We start from the raw sequence: 16,745 nt of genomic DNA on the forward strand, positions 1-16,745 counted from the left end.
ATATTGATAACTATCAATAATATACTGTATTTGAATTGATTCATTTTTGACATGTTTTAAGAATTTTGTGTTTTATATTATGCACTGTGTGACTCATATAGATATTTTATAAATTGTGTTTACAATAAATAATATTTTTATTGACTATCGTGGCGATATCTATCTAATTTGAATTATAATTTTCGGCGATCTGAAAGAATTTAGGATCGGAGATAAAATATAGGGTATCTCCTTAAATTAATATTGTGGATGTGGTACTACAATATTTGGTAGCGTTGTTATTTTGTGTGTGAGACAAAATATTGGTTTTGCCTATTTTGTCTCATTAATATCCCTAACAGTCTGTGTAAGTATGTGCAAGGGCAGTGTATATTTATGGGGAGGCGTGTGTGTGTGAGCAGTGCGTGTATGTTATTCAAGTGTTTGAGTGGGTGGATATGTTCCTGTGTGCATGACGTGTTAGGAGTCTTAGATGGTTCCTTCAATACATCATAGTAGTCTCTGTGGCCGTGTCCAATGGGGTCCAGCTGTGGTTGTAAGACTTTTCTTTTTTTGTGAGTTTTTGTGGGAATTTTCTCCCATTCATCCAGTAGAGCGTTTGTGAGCTGAAGGTGATATACCAAGACATTTTGGACAACACTATGCTTCTAACTTTGTGGGAACAGTTTGGAGAAGGTCCTTTTCTATTCGATCATGACTGTGCCCCAGTGTACAAAACAAGGTCCATAAAGGCATGGTTGCAAAAATTAACATTAATGTCTATGTAGTTATAATGCGATGTCATGAAAGTCCCTGTTGGTGAAATGGTCAGGTGTCCCAGTACTTGTGACCCAACATTATTGCAACTTTTTTTTATTCAAACATGGCTACATCTCTGGGGGATGACTTGCCATGAAAAACACTTTAATTCTTCAGTTGCATACAATCTTGATAAATACAGATAAATACTGAGAGCACTTTATTTTTGTGTAAATTTGTATTTTATTTACATTACTTTACTTTATTAGGGCAGCTTAAAACTACAACTCACGGCATCAACCGACCTGTGTTAATAAAATGTTTCTATTTAAATATTAATAGTATTTAAGTGTTGTCTGCTCCCAGACCACAAATGCAGAAAGGGTTAATTGCATCACTGTATTTCTGTAAGATCTTTTGTTTTGTTAAAATCTAGGCAATTGTGCATTACTTAAAGCATTATTACCAGTGGTTTTAAGTGAAATAACTGAAATATATTCCAAACTTTTGGTGAATTTTCTTTGACCTGTTTGTTAAATAAAGAACTTCTCTGTGAAAACTGAACATGATACTTTTTTTGTGAGGAAATTGAACATACACACACACATAAATTTATATAGAATTTGCCTTGAACAATTCCCAGTTTACTGAAAAAGAATATACCCTACCAGTAAAAATGCTACCCCTCAGATTTTTAGGGGTTCCTACCAGTAGCGTACCTAGCGGGGGGTGGGGGGGCGGTCCGCACCGGGTGCCGCTCATCAGGGGGGTGCCAACTTGCAAGGGAGGCTTGCAAGGGAGCGGTATCGGAGGTCTTTAACAGACCTCCAGCTCCCTTGAGTGATTTTAAGAAGGTTCAAGGATCTCCCTTGAACCCGGCTTAAAATCACTCAAGGGAGCCAGAGGTCTGTTAAAGACCTCCGATACCGCTCCCTTGCGATCCGCGCGGCAACTGCTGCTGTGCGCCGCACAGGGTTTGTTGTCAGACCCTGGCGCACAACACTGAAGCCGCGCCCACCGCCGTTTGTGCCCTCTGAACCAGAAGAGGAGGGAAGAGGAGGAAAATGAGCTGACTGCTGTAAGGAGAAAAGAGGAAAGGTAGGAAAGCATTCAGTTTCAGTGAGAGTGACAGTGAGAGTGGATTGGTAAGTGTGGATTGGTAAGTGTGGATTGGTAAATGTGGATTGGTAAGTGTGGATTGGTATAGGTGTTATGCTGTACCATTTCCAATGTCTTTTTCACTAAATAATTATGCTCTAAAGTACATCATAACTCCCATCACTCTATACCATTCTATACAGTGGCAGAGCAGGGAGACAGAGGCCTTGCACCCCCACTGCAGGACTCCTGAAAGGTAAGTGAACTTCAAATGGGGGAGAGGGTAGATAGTTAGGAGGGGGTAGATAGGGAGAAGGGAGTGAGACGGGGGGATAGGGGGTAGATAGGGCAAGAGGGAGTGAGACCGGATAGACAGTGCAGAAGGAAGTGAGAAGGGATAGATAGGGTAGAAGGGAGTGAGAAGGGAAAGATAGGGCGAAAGAGTAAGTATATTGGAATAAATAAACAGTGAGAATGAGTGAGAGAATAAATGAATGTGTGGATGCATTGTGAGAATGAGGGAAATAATTAATGAGTATGTAAGAATGCATTAATGAACAGTGAGAATGAGTGAGAGAATGAATGAATGTGTGGAAAAATTGTGTGAATGAGTGAGAGAATAAATGATTGTGTGAATTAATTATGTGAATGAAAGTGTGAATTAATGAGTGACTGTAAAAGTGTTTGTGTGTATGATAGATGTATAATTGATTTGTGGAAAGGCAAAGATGGCACAAGCAGGATGTTTGAGCCTTGGGGACCAAGATGACACAGGCAGGGTGGTTATGGGACAAAGATGGCACAGGCCGGGCTGTTTCGGGACAAAGTTGACTCATGCTAGGCTGTTTGGGGACAAAGATGGCAGGTCCTATGTGTGTAATTTGGGTGCTGGTCAGGTTCTATGTGGGCAGTGTGGACGCCAGGGCCTTTCTTTGGGTTATGCAACCTATCATCTATGCCTGTAGTTTTATCTCTACCTTTATTGCTGAGTTTTTATATGATTTCCAGTTGATCTATACCTGCAATGCTATGTTTCCATACATTATTATTGTATACTTGTAAATACGGGATTTGTATGTCTGATTCTTTGCCTCCAGTGCTGCGTTTACATGTGAACAATAATAATAACAATATTAATATATATGTGATTGCTAACAGCAATCACACTCCTATCATGCCTAGCCAACCAGTACATGCTAGAACCTGGACATGATAGGAGTGTGATTACTGTTAGCAATCATACTCCTATCATGCCAAGTCTGCTAGTACATGCTGGAATCTGAGTATGCCTGGGCATGATAGGAATGTGATTGCTGTTAACAATCATGTATATGATATATATATATATATATATATATATTGTTATTGTTATTTAATTTTTTTGTCCTATTTTGGTGTGTTATTTACTTTAAATAAAAGTGTTTTTTTTATTGTGGGGGTCATATTTTCGGTTTCAGTCCAGAATTAATTTCTGTGCATCCCTACTACTAAGCCAGACAAAGTGGTAGGCCTACACCACATCAATGTATAGGCTTAGTATATAGTAATAGGAGTTACACTGCACTATTGTCAATGTCTGGCTCAATGTATAGTGATAGGGATTACGCTGTACCACCGTCACTGTGTGCCTCAGTATATAGTGATAGGTGTTATGCTGTACAACCGTCAATGTCTGCCTCAGTATATAGTGATAGGTGTTATGCTGTACCACCGTCAATTTCTGCCTCGGTATATAGTGATAAGTGTTATGCTGTACCACTGTCAATGTCTGCCTCAGTATATAATGATAACAGTAATGCTGTACTACCTTCAGTGTCTGCGCCAGTACATAACGATAGAAGCTATGCAGTTTTAAAGTGTGTGTGTGGGGGGGGTGCCACATACAGGATCCACCCCAGGTGTCAAATACTCTAGGTACGCCCCTGGTTCCTACACCCATGGATGGGGGGGAATGCCAGAATGATCAATGTAATAAAAAAAGAAATCATGTGCAAAAATGTCCTTTTGTATCTGTCTAGTGGAATTTTGGCAAATTAACTCTTTAATACATATGATAGCTGACTAGTCAATTTAAGCTTTTCTGATGTCCTTCTCGTAAATGCATAATATATGCGTGATATTCTTATTGCTACTTAATCCTAGCATTTGCTCGGCAATCGTTCCGAGGTGTGGGGGCTGTCAGGCTTTTGTTATGAAGTAATATTTGCTACTGATGTATGTTTTTCTTGTATTGATAAATATGAGGTATCAAGGCAGTTCATGATCAGGAACCTGCAATCGCACATCAGAATGGTATAAAATGACCTCACCTTCCAAACATCCTATTCTATCATCGTCTGTGATGAGTTGGCTGGGATTGCAAGGGAAGTACGTTGTTGGCCTGCTGGGTCTTAATTCTCCAAATAAACAAACACAAAACTACAATAAAATTAATATTCAGATTAATTCCCAGGTTTAAATGCTCAGTGTGTATATTGTTTTTGTTGTTACACTGTATTTGCATTCATTTAACTTTTCATTTATTTATTATTGATTCGTAACTTTCTAACTGGTTCTGATGGTTATATTGATTATTGTTGCTTTTTCTCTTTATTGTATAGTGATTTAATAATTTCACGGAAATTCATATTTAAGAAGAATTTGAATTGCTCCTGTTGAATCCTTTGTTTCTAAAATATATTCTTGTTTTTCGTTTAGAATATATATATATTTTTTTATTGCTTTGTTCATCTAAAAGTGAAAGTTACATCGTTCCCAATGCCATATATGCCGTTGGGTATATGGTAGCCATATTCCTGGACAAATTCCCACCAATTTGAGTAAGCCCCAAGGCGAAACGCGTTATTGGAGGATCACAGGGGGGACTATTTTTCACTTGAGTATTGCATTTGGATTATGTGTTTTTATTTGTTATATTGTGTTTAAAATTAATACCGCAGTTTGCATATTTTGCACATTTAGCACTACTGGCACATACTGCATCCTCTGCACATATTGCTCAGTTTTGCACAGTACCATTTTAAGACTCATCCCCTACTGGATCCATTATTTTTTCCAGCTGCTATCTACATTTAGGCTGGTGTTAAAGGGGAAGTGCTGTCCTCAGTCAGCACAGCGTAATCCACACCAGAGCCCGGGTGGGGGCTCTGGAGTAGATCTTCACCAACAGATGGGTGTGTGATCCCAAATCACACACAGCGATTTCGATTGGAGCCACTCATGTGAGTATTCTAGACCATTACTTTTATTGCATTAATTTGTGTTGCACACAGGTTGCACTATTATTTGTTTCTTTTATGTACATCCCGGATTCTGAGCGTCTTTAACCCCAAAGGGATAAACTATATCCAGAGCCGGCCTTAGGTGTTCTGGCGCCCTGTGTGGACTACTCCTCTGGCACCCCCCCATCCCAAAAAAAGAAAGGAATAAAAACTTGTAACAAAACTCCCCTTTCTCACTATCTATCCCCCTGTATCACTATCTACCACCTCTGCCCCTTCTCACGGACCCCCCCCCTCTTTTTACTGACCCCCCCTCTGCCCCTTCCCCTTACTTACCTTGTTGAGTCCAGCGGTAGGAGTGGGAGGCGTCCGTATTCCGGTGGTGCGCACTTCACAGTTGAGCGCCGGAATATTCTGGCGCTCAGCATAAAACCAATGTGTATATGTTTAATGGGGGGCATAAGGCATTTCTGTAGACAGAGCGCTCTATGAAATGCCTTTTAACCCCCTTATTGTCACTCTGCCTCCTGAAATGCCTTATACCTCCCTATATGCCACTCTGCCCAATAATATGCCTTTTAACCCCCCTAAATGCCCCCCTATATGGCATATAGGGGTATAAGGCATTTCTGGACGCAGAGTGGCACATAGGGGGTCAAAAGGTATATCATGGGGCACAGTGGCATATAGAGGGTTAAAAGGCATATCATGGGGCACAGTGGCATTTAGAGGGTTAAAAGACATATCATGGGGCACAGTGGCATATAGGGGGTTTAAGGCATTTATGGGGCAGAGTGACAAGCCTGGGGGCAGATGTGCATAACTGGGGGGCAGGTTGAAAAATAAAAGGAATTAAAAACAAAATATTTTTCTCAATCATAGCTTTTATAAAAAAAAAATAGTTTACATGGTTTACATGAATTAACATTTACTGGTAAAACATTTTTCTAACAGGGTCGTCTTATAATCGAGCAAATACGGTAATAAGGGCCACTGTCATGGATATAGACAGCTTTGTTGTAACTGCTTGCCAAGAATGCCAAAGTCAAAATTAAAAGACCCCTTATATTGATAACATTTATCCTTTTAACATCCATTTGAGATTTAAACTAGGTTTGTGTATTTTTGAGTGAAATTTCATCTGTATGTCATATTATAAAATATATCTTAAAAGTGGTTCTTCTTTGTAAGATGTTGCAGCCCAGAAATGGATGGCCTGACTAGATGGGCTGAAGCGTTTTAAGTGCCGTCATATTCCATGTTTCTGTGAATGGCGCTGGTGTGTAGATGTGACATTTCTGAATGCTAGGTCCACTTTAATTTTTTAAACCAAGCTTATATTCTGATTATAAGCTTTTAATCGCATAAGGCACATTGCGGATATCCCAGTTTCCCTTTACTTTTTGTTTCCTTATTCAGTTCTTGCCGTCACTGTTTACCCATTTATGTCAAGCAGTATTTCTACCGATAAGACTTTACCATCTAACCTAAAACTGCACTCGTGTACAACCAGTGGCGTCGCCAGGGGGGCCAGAGGGGGCCATGGCCCCCCCTACATTATGCTGTGCCCCCCAGTGTGCCCCCCCCAATTGAAACGCTATACCATTGACCCGGCGCACCGCCGGGAAAACCGGACATTTCCCGGTGTGCTGGCACACTAACCTCCAATTACAGCCGATGCAGCTGACAGTTTCAAGGCAGCTGTAAAACCGCCTCTGCTGGCCACTTAATGGATTGCCGGCATGCCGATCACTGATTGAGGCTCTTCGTCCCGCCCCTTTGAAGGGGGCGGGCTCTTACGGAACAGTTGCTTGTCACTGCCTGACAGGGAGAAGAGCACGAGGGAGAAGAGCAGCGGTGTTACAGTGGAAGAATGAAGGCCAGCAAAAAAAGTATTTTATTTTAAATAAATAGTGGAGGTGACAGAAGGAGGGACATTAACAAGGGGGGCTGCCTTGGCAAAATTAAATAATACACAAAGATGGTGGCTGGGGACATAATTACACATCAGGGTGGTTAGAAGGATGTCACATATATCAATACACAAACGGGGGGTTAATACACATGGGTATGGGGGCCATTATATAAACCAACCCAAAGGGGTTGGTGCATCAATACACAAGGGAGGGGGGCTGGCTGGGGGCATCAAATAAATCAATACACAAAAGAGGGGGGCTGGCTGGGGGCATCAAATAAATCAATACACAAGGGTGTATTGCAAAAATGCACAAAGGGGGGGGCACAAATACACAAGGGTCAATACACACAAACAACAAAGCAATGTGGAAGGCATTTTTTATACTATTAGTAGGTTATCCCATCCTGATGTGGGGGTCCATATGGCAGCAGAGCCTGTCCTGGTGTATGTGTTTGGGTGTCAGTGTGGCAGACCCTGTCCTGATATGAGTTTGGTCATCTGTTTCCTGGCACTGTTATGGAGTTATTATGCAAATACTGTGACTGTCTGTTTATGGTAATATTGCATTGCCTTGTACTTCCTGTTTCCTGTTCCAACCTCTGACCTGGATGCAGTTATGCAGTTCAACATGATTCCTCAACCCAACAGCTTACTGTGTCTTGATTTCTTTACATGAAACATGGTGTCAGAAGTGGCTAGATTCAGAACTGAGCCTCTTGTTTGGAGCACAGCAGCTTTGGGATACTGCACAGGTTTGTGAATTATAACCTAAGACTGTGCTTTGTGGATTTTCTGACATTTAAGAGCTCAGAGGCTTAAACATGGCAGCCATGAATTGCATACCTCCCCCTGAGGGCATGAGAATCAGTGGGGATTGGAGCAGCAATTGGGATACTTTCAGAGCTGAATTTGAAGATTATTCCCTGGCTACAGGGTTGAATGAGAAATCTGCAGCAGTGCAAGCAGCAACTCTGAGGAGAATCATGGGCAGTGAATGTAGGCATGTGTATAAGCACAATCTGAACCTCACAGTAGGGCAGCAAGAGAATGTTACAGCAATTTTAGATGCACTGGAAGTTTATTTCAAACCTGCTAAAAATGTCATATATGAAAGATATGTGTTTGGATGCTGCAAACAAGAAGAGGGAGAATCTCTTGATAACTTTGTAACACGCTTGAGAGAAAAGGCAGCAACTTGTGAATATGGTACACTAAGGGATGAATTAATAAGGGACAAAATTGTTCTCGGTATAGCTAGTGAGAGCACACGCAGGCGTCTCCTAAGAGAACGTGACTTAACTTTAAACACAGCCATTGAAACGTGCCGTACAGCGGAGCTCACTGACAGGCGTATGAAAGTTATGGACCAGGACAGACAGCAGACCGACAGCATAAATATTGCAATGCAGCGACACCACATAAGCAAACCGCAGCAACAACGCCGCCTGTTTAGCACAAATGCTGCCGACCCTACAGCGTGTAAATATTGTGGGACTCTGCATCAAAGAATTAAAGAGCAGTGTCCAGCTTATGGGAAGTCTTGTAGGTCTTGTGGCAGAACAAATCATTTTGCTAAAGTATGTTTGTCAAGTAAAAGACAGCCATCAATAGGAAAGTTACACACCATGGAGAATGCATCTGCATATGAGGAAGAACCACACACCGCTGAAATGATATACAGCAGTGAATTGATCGGCGCTGTGCAAACCAGAGGAAAGAAATGGTTTGTCACTTTAAATTTGAATAATAAGCCCCAATCCTGCCAGCTTGATTCAGGAGCAACATGTGATGTGATGTGCTTGAGAGACAAAATGAAGTTAGCACCAGAAGCACGTCTACTGCCAAGTGACACCAGACTAAAGTTATACTCAGGTGACCTTATGAAATCTTTGGGACTCTTCAAGACTGAATGTGTCATACGTGGACTAAGGCACAAGCTAGAGTTTGAAATTGTGGAAGCCTGCCAAAAGCCACTGTTATCCGGCTCAACCTGTGAGCGTCTAGGGCTGATACATTTCTCCATCCCTGCAGAGCTCAACGTGATGGACAATCAATTCAAAGGGCCCTTGACAAAACAACTTCTATTACAGGAATTTAGTGATGTTTTTACTGGACCTGTAGAATCTGTACCAGGGGAAGTTCATTTTGACCTTGACGTGAGTGTCCCTCCAGTCCAATGTGCACCACACAATGTGCCAGTAGCCATTAAGCAGGCAGTTAAGGCACAACTCGACCAGTATGAAGCTGATGGACATATTGCACCGGTGACTGAACCGACTGATTGGATAAGTAACATGGTGATTGTAAAGAAGCCTGATAAGCTAAGAATATGTATCGATCCCAAATTCTTGAATCTGGCACTGAGGCGATCCCACTACATCATGCCAACTCTTGAGGATGTTTTGTACAAGCTGCCTAAGGCACGTCTGTTCACACTTGTTGATGCCCGGGATGCATTTTTACAATGTAAATTGGATGATGCAAGTAGCTACATGACAACCTTCTGGACTCCCTGGGGCAGGAAAAGATGGCTCAAATTGCCTTTTGGAGTATCCGTTGCACCAGAGGTGTATCAACGAAAACAACATGAACTATTGGCTGGACTCAGTGGTATTGAACCAATAGCTGATGACATCCTTGTGGTTGGTTGTGGGGATACAGATGAGGAAGCAGAGCAAGATCATGATGGCAAACTGCTTGACCTGATGAATCGTTGTAGACAGGTGAAACTAAAACTTGGCGTGAAAAAACTGCAGTTCAAGGTCAAAGAGGTCCGCTTCCATGGACACATACTATCCTTGGAGGGTTTGAAGGCTGACCCGGACAAAATCAGAGCCATACTGGATATGCCTCAGCCGGCGAATGTGAAATCCCTGCAGCGCTTCATAGGGTTTGTTACCTACCTAGCAAAATTCCTGCCGCATCTCTCAGAGGTTTGCGAGCTGTTGAGAAGGCTTCTGGACAAGGATGCAGTTTGGCATTGGCTTCCTAAGCATGATAATGCGGTGCAGGAGATCAAACGTTTGGTCACGGATACGCCTGTCCTGAAGTACTATGACGTTACAAAACCTGTAACTATTCAAAGTGACGCAAGCAAAAGTGGACTTGGGTGTTGCCTATTGCAAGCTGACCAGCCTATCGCTTTTGCTTCAAGGGCACTGACCCTTACTGAGCAAAACTACGCACAGATCGAAAAGGAATGTCTGAGTATTGTGTTTGCCTGCCAGCGCTTTCATCACTACCTCTATGGTCGTGACAAGATCACAGCAGAAACTGACCATAAGCCTCTGATATCAATCTTTAAGAAACCACTTTTGTGTGCACCCAAGCGCTTACAGAGCATGTTGCTCACATTACAAAACTATTGCCTAAATGTTGTCTATAAACCTGGACCTGAAATGTACATTAGTGACACTCTTAGCAGAGCTACAGCAGCGGGTGGTACACCTGAGTGTGCACAACACACAGTTTGCAATGTTCAGCTGCACCTGGATGACCTGTCGCAGATTAATCATTCAGACTATTTAAATGTCACAGACCAACGATTGCTTCAGATAAGACAGCACACAGAAATCGACGAGAGCTTGCAAGCACTTAAGTCTGTTGTTCTTTATGGTTGGCCAGATTCGAAAGCAGAGGTGCCATTAATTGTGAGAGAATACTGGACTTTCCGAGATGAAATCGGCATTCAGGATGGCGTACTGTACAAAGGGTCAAGGGTCATCATTCCAAGATCATTAAGATCGGAGATGCTGACACGTATACATGCGAGTCACATTGGTGGAGAAGCATGCTATAGGCAGGCACGAGATACCTTATACTGGCCCAACATGCAGAATGAGATTAGAGACTTTGTTAGTCGTTGTTCAGCATGCAATGAATATGCACAGGCACAACAGAAAGAACCCATGATGTCGCATGTGCTGCCCACCCGGCCTTGGCAAATTGTAAGCATGGATTTATTGAATTATGCAGGGCAAGATCTTCTAGTAATTGTTGATCACTATTCTGACTTTTGGGAGATTGAGCTCCTTCCCGATCTGTCTGCTGAAACTACGATCAAGCGTTGTAAAGCACAGTTTGCACGTCATGGACAGCCGGACAGGGTAATCTCGGATAATGGACCTCAATTTGCATGTGAGCAATTTAGACGGTTCTCTACAGATTGGGGGTTTGAGCATCTTACCTCTTCCCCACGGCACCCAGCACAAAGCGGAATCAGCTGTAAAGATAGTAAAGAATCTTTGCAAGAAGGCCAAGTATGATGGAAATGACCCATGGAAAGCCATTCTACATTGGAGGAACACCCCAACCGAAGGCATGGACAGTAGTCCTGCACAGCGCTTGATGTCGAGGAGACTGAAGACTTCACTGCCAGTGGCCAACAAATTACTTGAACCTTGTGTGGTAACAGGTGTACTGGAGAAACTGCGACGGAGGAAACAGCTCTCCTAACTGACATATGATGTCTCTGCCAAAGACTTACCTGAATTAAGTGTTGGAGAGCCAATCCGTATGAAGCCACTCCCTGGTGACAGGACTGGTCGCTGGAGACTGGGTACCTGTGTTCAGAGGGTTGCTCCTCGCTCATATCTTGTGGATGTGGAAGGCAGTCTCTACCGCCGCAATCGAATTGACCTGCGAGTGGCTGAACAACTCACCGAACAAACCTATGAACATCCTGCACGGGAGCCTACCGAGGCGCTCAATGCCCCTAGTCCTACTGGACCACGTAAGCAAGGCAGAGACAATACTGCTGTCATATCAGAAGGATACGAGGATGACATAATGCAGCCGCATGTACCAGTATGTTCTTCTGTGCCAAACACACCAGCCAGGAACAATGGCAGCCCCTTATCAACGCCTTTTGGAGCTGAACAGCTTCCCCCAGGCAAAATCCCTGTGGCCCTGCGTAGTGGTCGAGTTTCAAGACCACCAGATAGACTCAATCTGTAGTGTATCTACCTGTAACACAGTATGTTATGTTTTAGACTGTTCAGGATCTGTTTTTGGTTAATTGCTTGCAAATTCTGTATTGAATGCAAAAAAGGGGAGATGTTATGGAGTTATTATGCAAATACTGTGACTGTCTGTTTATGGTAATATTGCATTGCCTTGTACTTCCTGTTTCCTGTTCCAACCTCTGACCTGGATGCAGTTATGCAGTTCAACATGATTCCTCAACCCAACAGCTTACTGTGTCTTGATTTCTTTACATGAAACAGGCACTTTACTTGCTGTAGAGGGTTAAATAGAACTTTGTAATTTTTATTTATCCAGATTTTGTGGTCACTTCAGAGGACAAAACTTTCTAGGCCTAGAAATCAGTGAGAGGAAAAGTAAAGGTTTTGTGTTATTTACTCTTATTTCAATCTGGATATATTATTAAAAAGGATGTTGGTTCAGAGTTTGTGAAACTCAATTCTTGATTTCATTATACAGGACGCTATTCCCCTTTGGTTTCACAGGCCTTCACAGACCAAGTGGTATTCAGCTTAGTTATATGCAGCTGTACGCATTTTATCTGTGATGAGGTGTTCATTTGGTGACGCAGTGCTAAGATGGTTGTGTTGCATTAATGGCTAAAAGTTTTGTTGAAGTTTCATATTTCGTTTTCAAGAATATTGTTAAGAATAATGCTATCACTGTTTTGTTGCGCTGAATAAAACTGGACTTTTTCATCTAAAAATTTTTGCAGTAGCAAATGTTTGATTCCATTATGTATAATCTCCTTAATTTATTTGGGCCTTTTAACTTTTTTGATTTCTGGGATTTTAATAATGTGATAAAAAAGAATGATTTATAGTTGTTTGGATGTCAAATAGTGTGTCAAATTCTGTTGATCTATATCTGCTATGCTATGTTTCCATACATTATTTATGTATACCTGCAAATACAGGGTTTTTTTGTCTTATTCAGTTGCATGTGCTGTTTCCATGTGTTGTTTATTTGATCTATACCTGAACTACAGGGTGTAAGTAAAAGAGCGGTATGGTTTAGTGAATGAGGGGACAAAGGGACTCTGGGGATGATTACAGGGGAGAGGACTTCTCAATGTGATGGTGCAGTCAGAAGGAGGGAACACTGCACTGACTCTCACAGTCTTCCCCTGATCTGCAGTCAGTGTGGCAAATATATTGGCAGCAGGGTCTAATATTAATATATATTGGCTGCAGGGGCTAATATTAATATATATCGGAAGCCGGGACTAATAATATATACTGGCAGCAGGGTCTAATATTAATATATATCAGCAGCAGGAGCTAATATTAACATATATTGGCAGCAGGGGCTAATATTAATATTTATTGGCAGCAGGGTCTAGTATTTATATTCATATTGGCAGCAGGGTCTAATATCGGCAGCAGGGTCTAATATCGGCAGCAGGGGCTAATAATATATATCGGCAGTAGGGGCTAATATTAATATATGTTGGCAGCAGAGTATGTATCCGCAGCAGGGACTAATATTAATATATATATCCGCAGCAGGGGTTAATATTAATATATATCGGAAGAAGGGTGTAATTGTCACGGGGTCAGGTAGCGCAGGAGGATCCAACTATGCAGATATAAGGACGTAGCGTAGTCCAGAAAACAGTCCGATCAAAAGGGAAACGGCAAACAGCGAGGTCAAAACGTATCCGAGGTCGAGGCAGGCAGATAAGAGGCAAAACGGTACAGCAGGTCCGAGGTCGAGGCAGGCAGATAAGAGGCAAAATGGTATAACAGGTCCAAGGTCAGGGCAGGCAGATCAGAATCGTAGTCAAAAGAACAGGCAAAGGTCGGTACACGAGGCAAGATAAATATCACAAGGAACAGCACACCCCAAAAAGTAATATACTTTGAACGGGTACAGAAGAGAAAACAAATGGCCTTTAAATAGGGAATTCCTACTCACAATGAGGCTGCGGCGTGCCATGCGTCGCGTGACGTCATCGCGGCAGGCATCCGATCCGCGATCCCGGCGGTGAGAGGTGGTGACGCGCCTGCACGTCCCCGGCGTGCAGGCACAAGCCCGAGCGATGACGTGGAGGCAGGACCACCCTGCCGACGATGAAGCCGCGACCGTACGGCGTCGGCGGCATCGACGGGCGCGCCGCTGCGATCCCCTGGTGTGTGTGCCCCGTCGTGACCGCGCGGCGTCAGCGGCAGGACAGAGTGAGCTGCCGCGAGCACGCGAGGTAAGTGCCGCGGCGGCTCGCGTGACAGTAATATTTCTATATATCTGCAGCAGGGGCCAATATTTATATATATCGGCAGCAGGGGCTAATATTAAAGAATGAAAAATAACTGCCAGTTTAGCTGTTATTTTGAAATCATATTTCAATCACGGTCTTTACTTCAAAGAGATAAGTGCATATTATGTAGTTAAAAATGCACGTCTAACGTGTGTATGTATGTATATATACATATATATATATATAGTGTATATGTACCGTTTTATAATTGGCCCCCCTACTTTGGTCCCTGGCCCCCCATGTGCCCCCCCTAAATATGAAAGCTGGAGACACCACTGTGTACTACCACATGTTCTTACAACAAATCTTTTCTTCCCTTCATTTTCTTTCTTACTTTTTGTCTCATGTTTTTCAGTTAGAAAAAAGAAAATATTAACCATCTTTTGTTTTCTTCTTGCAGGAGTCTTGCAGTTTGTGGAAATCACCGCCGGGGTGTTGGTGTTGATCTGTGTTGTAGCATCTTACGCAGTTATTACTGGGTACACATCCGCAGCTGGCTTTAGTACTTTCAGTATCGATTCCACATACAGTGCTTTTGAAGGCAATGAGCTACAGCAAGTGCGGGAGATGGACATGCAAAACACTCAGCTGAGGGCACCAGGAGTTTATGGCGGAGTGGTTTTCAGCATGCTGCTGTGTGCATTTACTATTTTATTCCTGATTTTGGGGGCTAAACCATTACACAGTGTCTCTGTGCGAATCCTCTTTGCAGAGCTGATTTTTGACGCTCTTGCGTTCCTGGCGTATGTTGTTGCAGTCGGACTTTATCTGCACTTTATTAAGCAGGTAAATTCAACTGAAATCTGCAAGGCTAGAGAGAGAGTTTATGCGGGCCGTGGCTACACCTGGATGAACTGTGAGGTGCAAGGAGGGGATGCAGCTGTTGCTATATTTGGCCTGATTGCTGCTTGCCTGTACCTTTCTAGCACAGTATTGTGTGGTCTCTATATCAGAACTGTGCGCGACTTTAAGAAAAATCATCTGCGTTATGAATGTCCTCCTGAACCCTGCAAGCAAAATGAACCCAGGGTTCGATCACGGGAAGAATTAGATTCACAAAGGTTTCATCCTAGCACATTGATATAATAACAAACAATTGTGTAATTTTGTGCTATATCCTTACTGCCAGTGTTACATGAAAGAATTTCTCATTTTATTATATGAGTGTGTTATACAATCTCATATACATATACAATATCATAGAATAAAATTTATTTTAATTGAGGCTTACAACATTTTTAGCTGCTTATAGGTAAAGGTATTTTAATACCCATTTGTATACATGTGTAAATTATTGTAAATATGTAAACTGTTTTTACATAGTGTGAAATGTATGTCTTTTTCAAATAAAGTCAGTAAAAAATACTTTTCTTGTTGAGCTCTGAATGAGAACTCCAATCAGGCCACTATGTATGTTTATGTCATAAGAATTACTTACTAGAAAAGATCTACAAGAATGTCCACAATCTCTGCTAGTTGTGTATGTTCAGTTTCATAAAACAATGCACACTGTGAACATAAAGTGTGTAACCACAGCTAGTCTCAGCAACAAGGGAGATGCTAGCAGTCATGTGTTCTTCCTACAGAGACCAGGCCGAAATGGTGGCACCCCTTGGATCCCTTTACTAGGGGCAAATCATCCTACTGGGACCCATATCCATGTGCCCCCTCTTTTCTTCCCTGATGTCTTTCTTTCTAAGGGCAGAATTTTTGGTGCTCATGAGTGTACCACTATGTTTTACAGACTTTAAAACTCACTATAGCTTTTAGATGAAATAGTAAGGCAAAGCAGAGAGTGTATTTATAAATTAAATTGTAATCACACATTGTGAAAAAACATAAAAGTGACAAAAAAGGTGGATTTACTCAATGTGTTTTTGACTCGGGTGCCATTAGGTCAAGCACTGGCCCTATGTATTACAAATGTCTGATAGATGGAGGTGCTAAAGCATTATTGTAAATGGGATATTTGCATGAAATCATCAGATTACAAATTTTGCAAATAGCAGATGTAATGTTAGTACATAAAATGAAAAACATTAAATACATTAAAGCTGAAATATTCAAAATAACTATAAATACATCCAATTATGTTATTTCAAAGTGAGCCAGAGTGTGCCTAAATAAGATTAGAGGAGGAAGTATTTTAACTAACTTTGTCATTGCGGCTCAGGTTCTCCTCTCTTAACAAACTGGGCTGACGAAGTAATTGGACATGAGCCCAAACAGGCTCACTCAACTTTCATCTACTATTAAGAGGTGTTTTGCTACTACAGTATTGGGCAGATTCCATAGGACATGTTTGCAGATAAGTCTTTTATGCAATCATGAACAGAAGTATTCACATGTTATTCCAAATGGAGCAAATATATGGTGATGGTATAAGTTGTCATTATTATTAAGAATGTGGTTGGAATGGGGGCCCTGGACTTATAGGGAAAGGTTGTTTTTATATCTATACAGAAGTTTGCTTGTTGTGTGTATCTGCTGTACTTTTGTCACAGTCAGCAAGTTCCCTGGCCAGCGCAGA

General features: G+C 42.0%; 1 protein-coding gene across 1 annotated transcript; it reads left to right on the plus strand.

Moving 5' to 3' along the window:
- Positions 1 to 13,999: 13,999 nt before the first annotated feature.
- Positions 14,000 to 15,301, plus strand: LOC149302536 (MARVEL domain-containing protein 3-like). Its single transcript, XM_089482221.1, has 2 exons — positions 14,000 to 14,135; positions 14,616 to 15,301. Exons 1-2 carry the CDS (start codon positions 14,000 to 14,002, stop codon positions 15,299 to 15,301), a joined length of 822 nt encoding a protein of 273 aa, XP_089338347.1.
- The last annotated feature ends 1,444 nt before the right edge of the window (positions 15,302 to 16,745 follow it).

This window comes from Sceloporus occidentalis, unplaced genomic scaffold (genome assembly GCF_023333645.1).
Source record: "Sceloporus occidentalis isolate IW3139 unplaced genomic scaffold, rSceOcc1.0.p SCAF_18, whole genome shotgun sequence".
Taxonomy (NCBI): domain Eukaryota; kingdom Metazoa; phylum Chordata; class Lepidosauria; order Squamata; family Phrynosomatidae; genus Sceloporus; species Sceloporus occidentalis.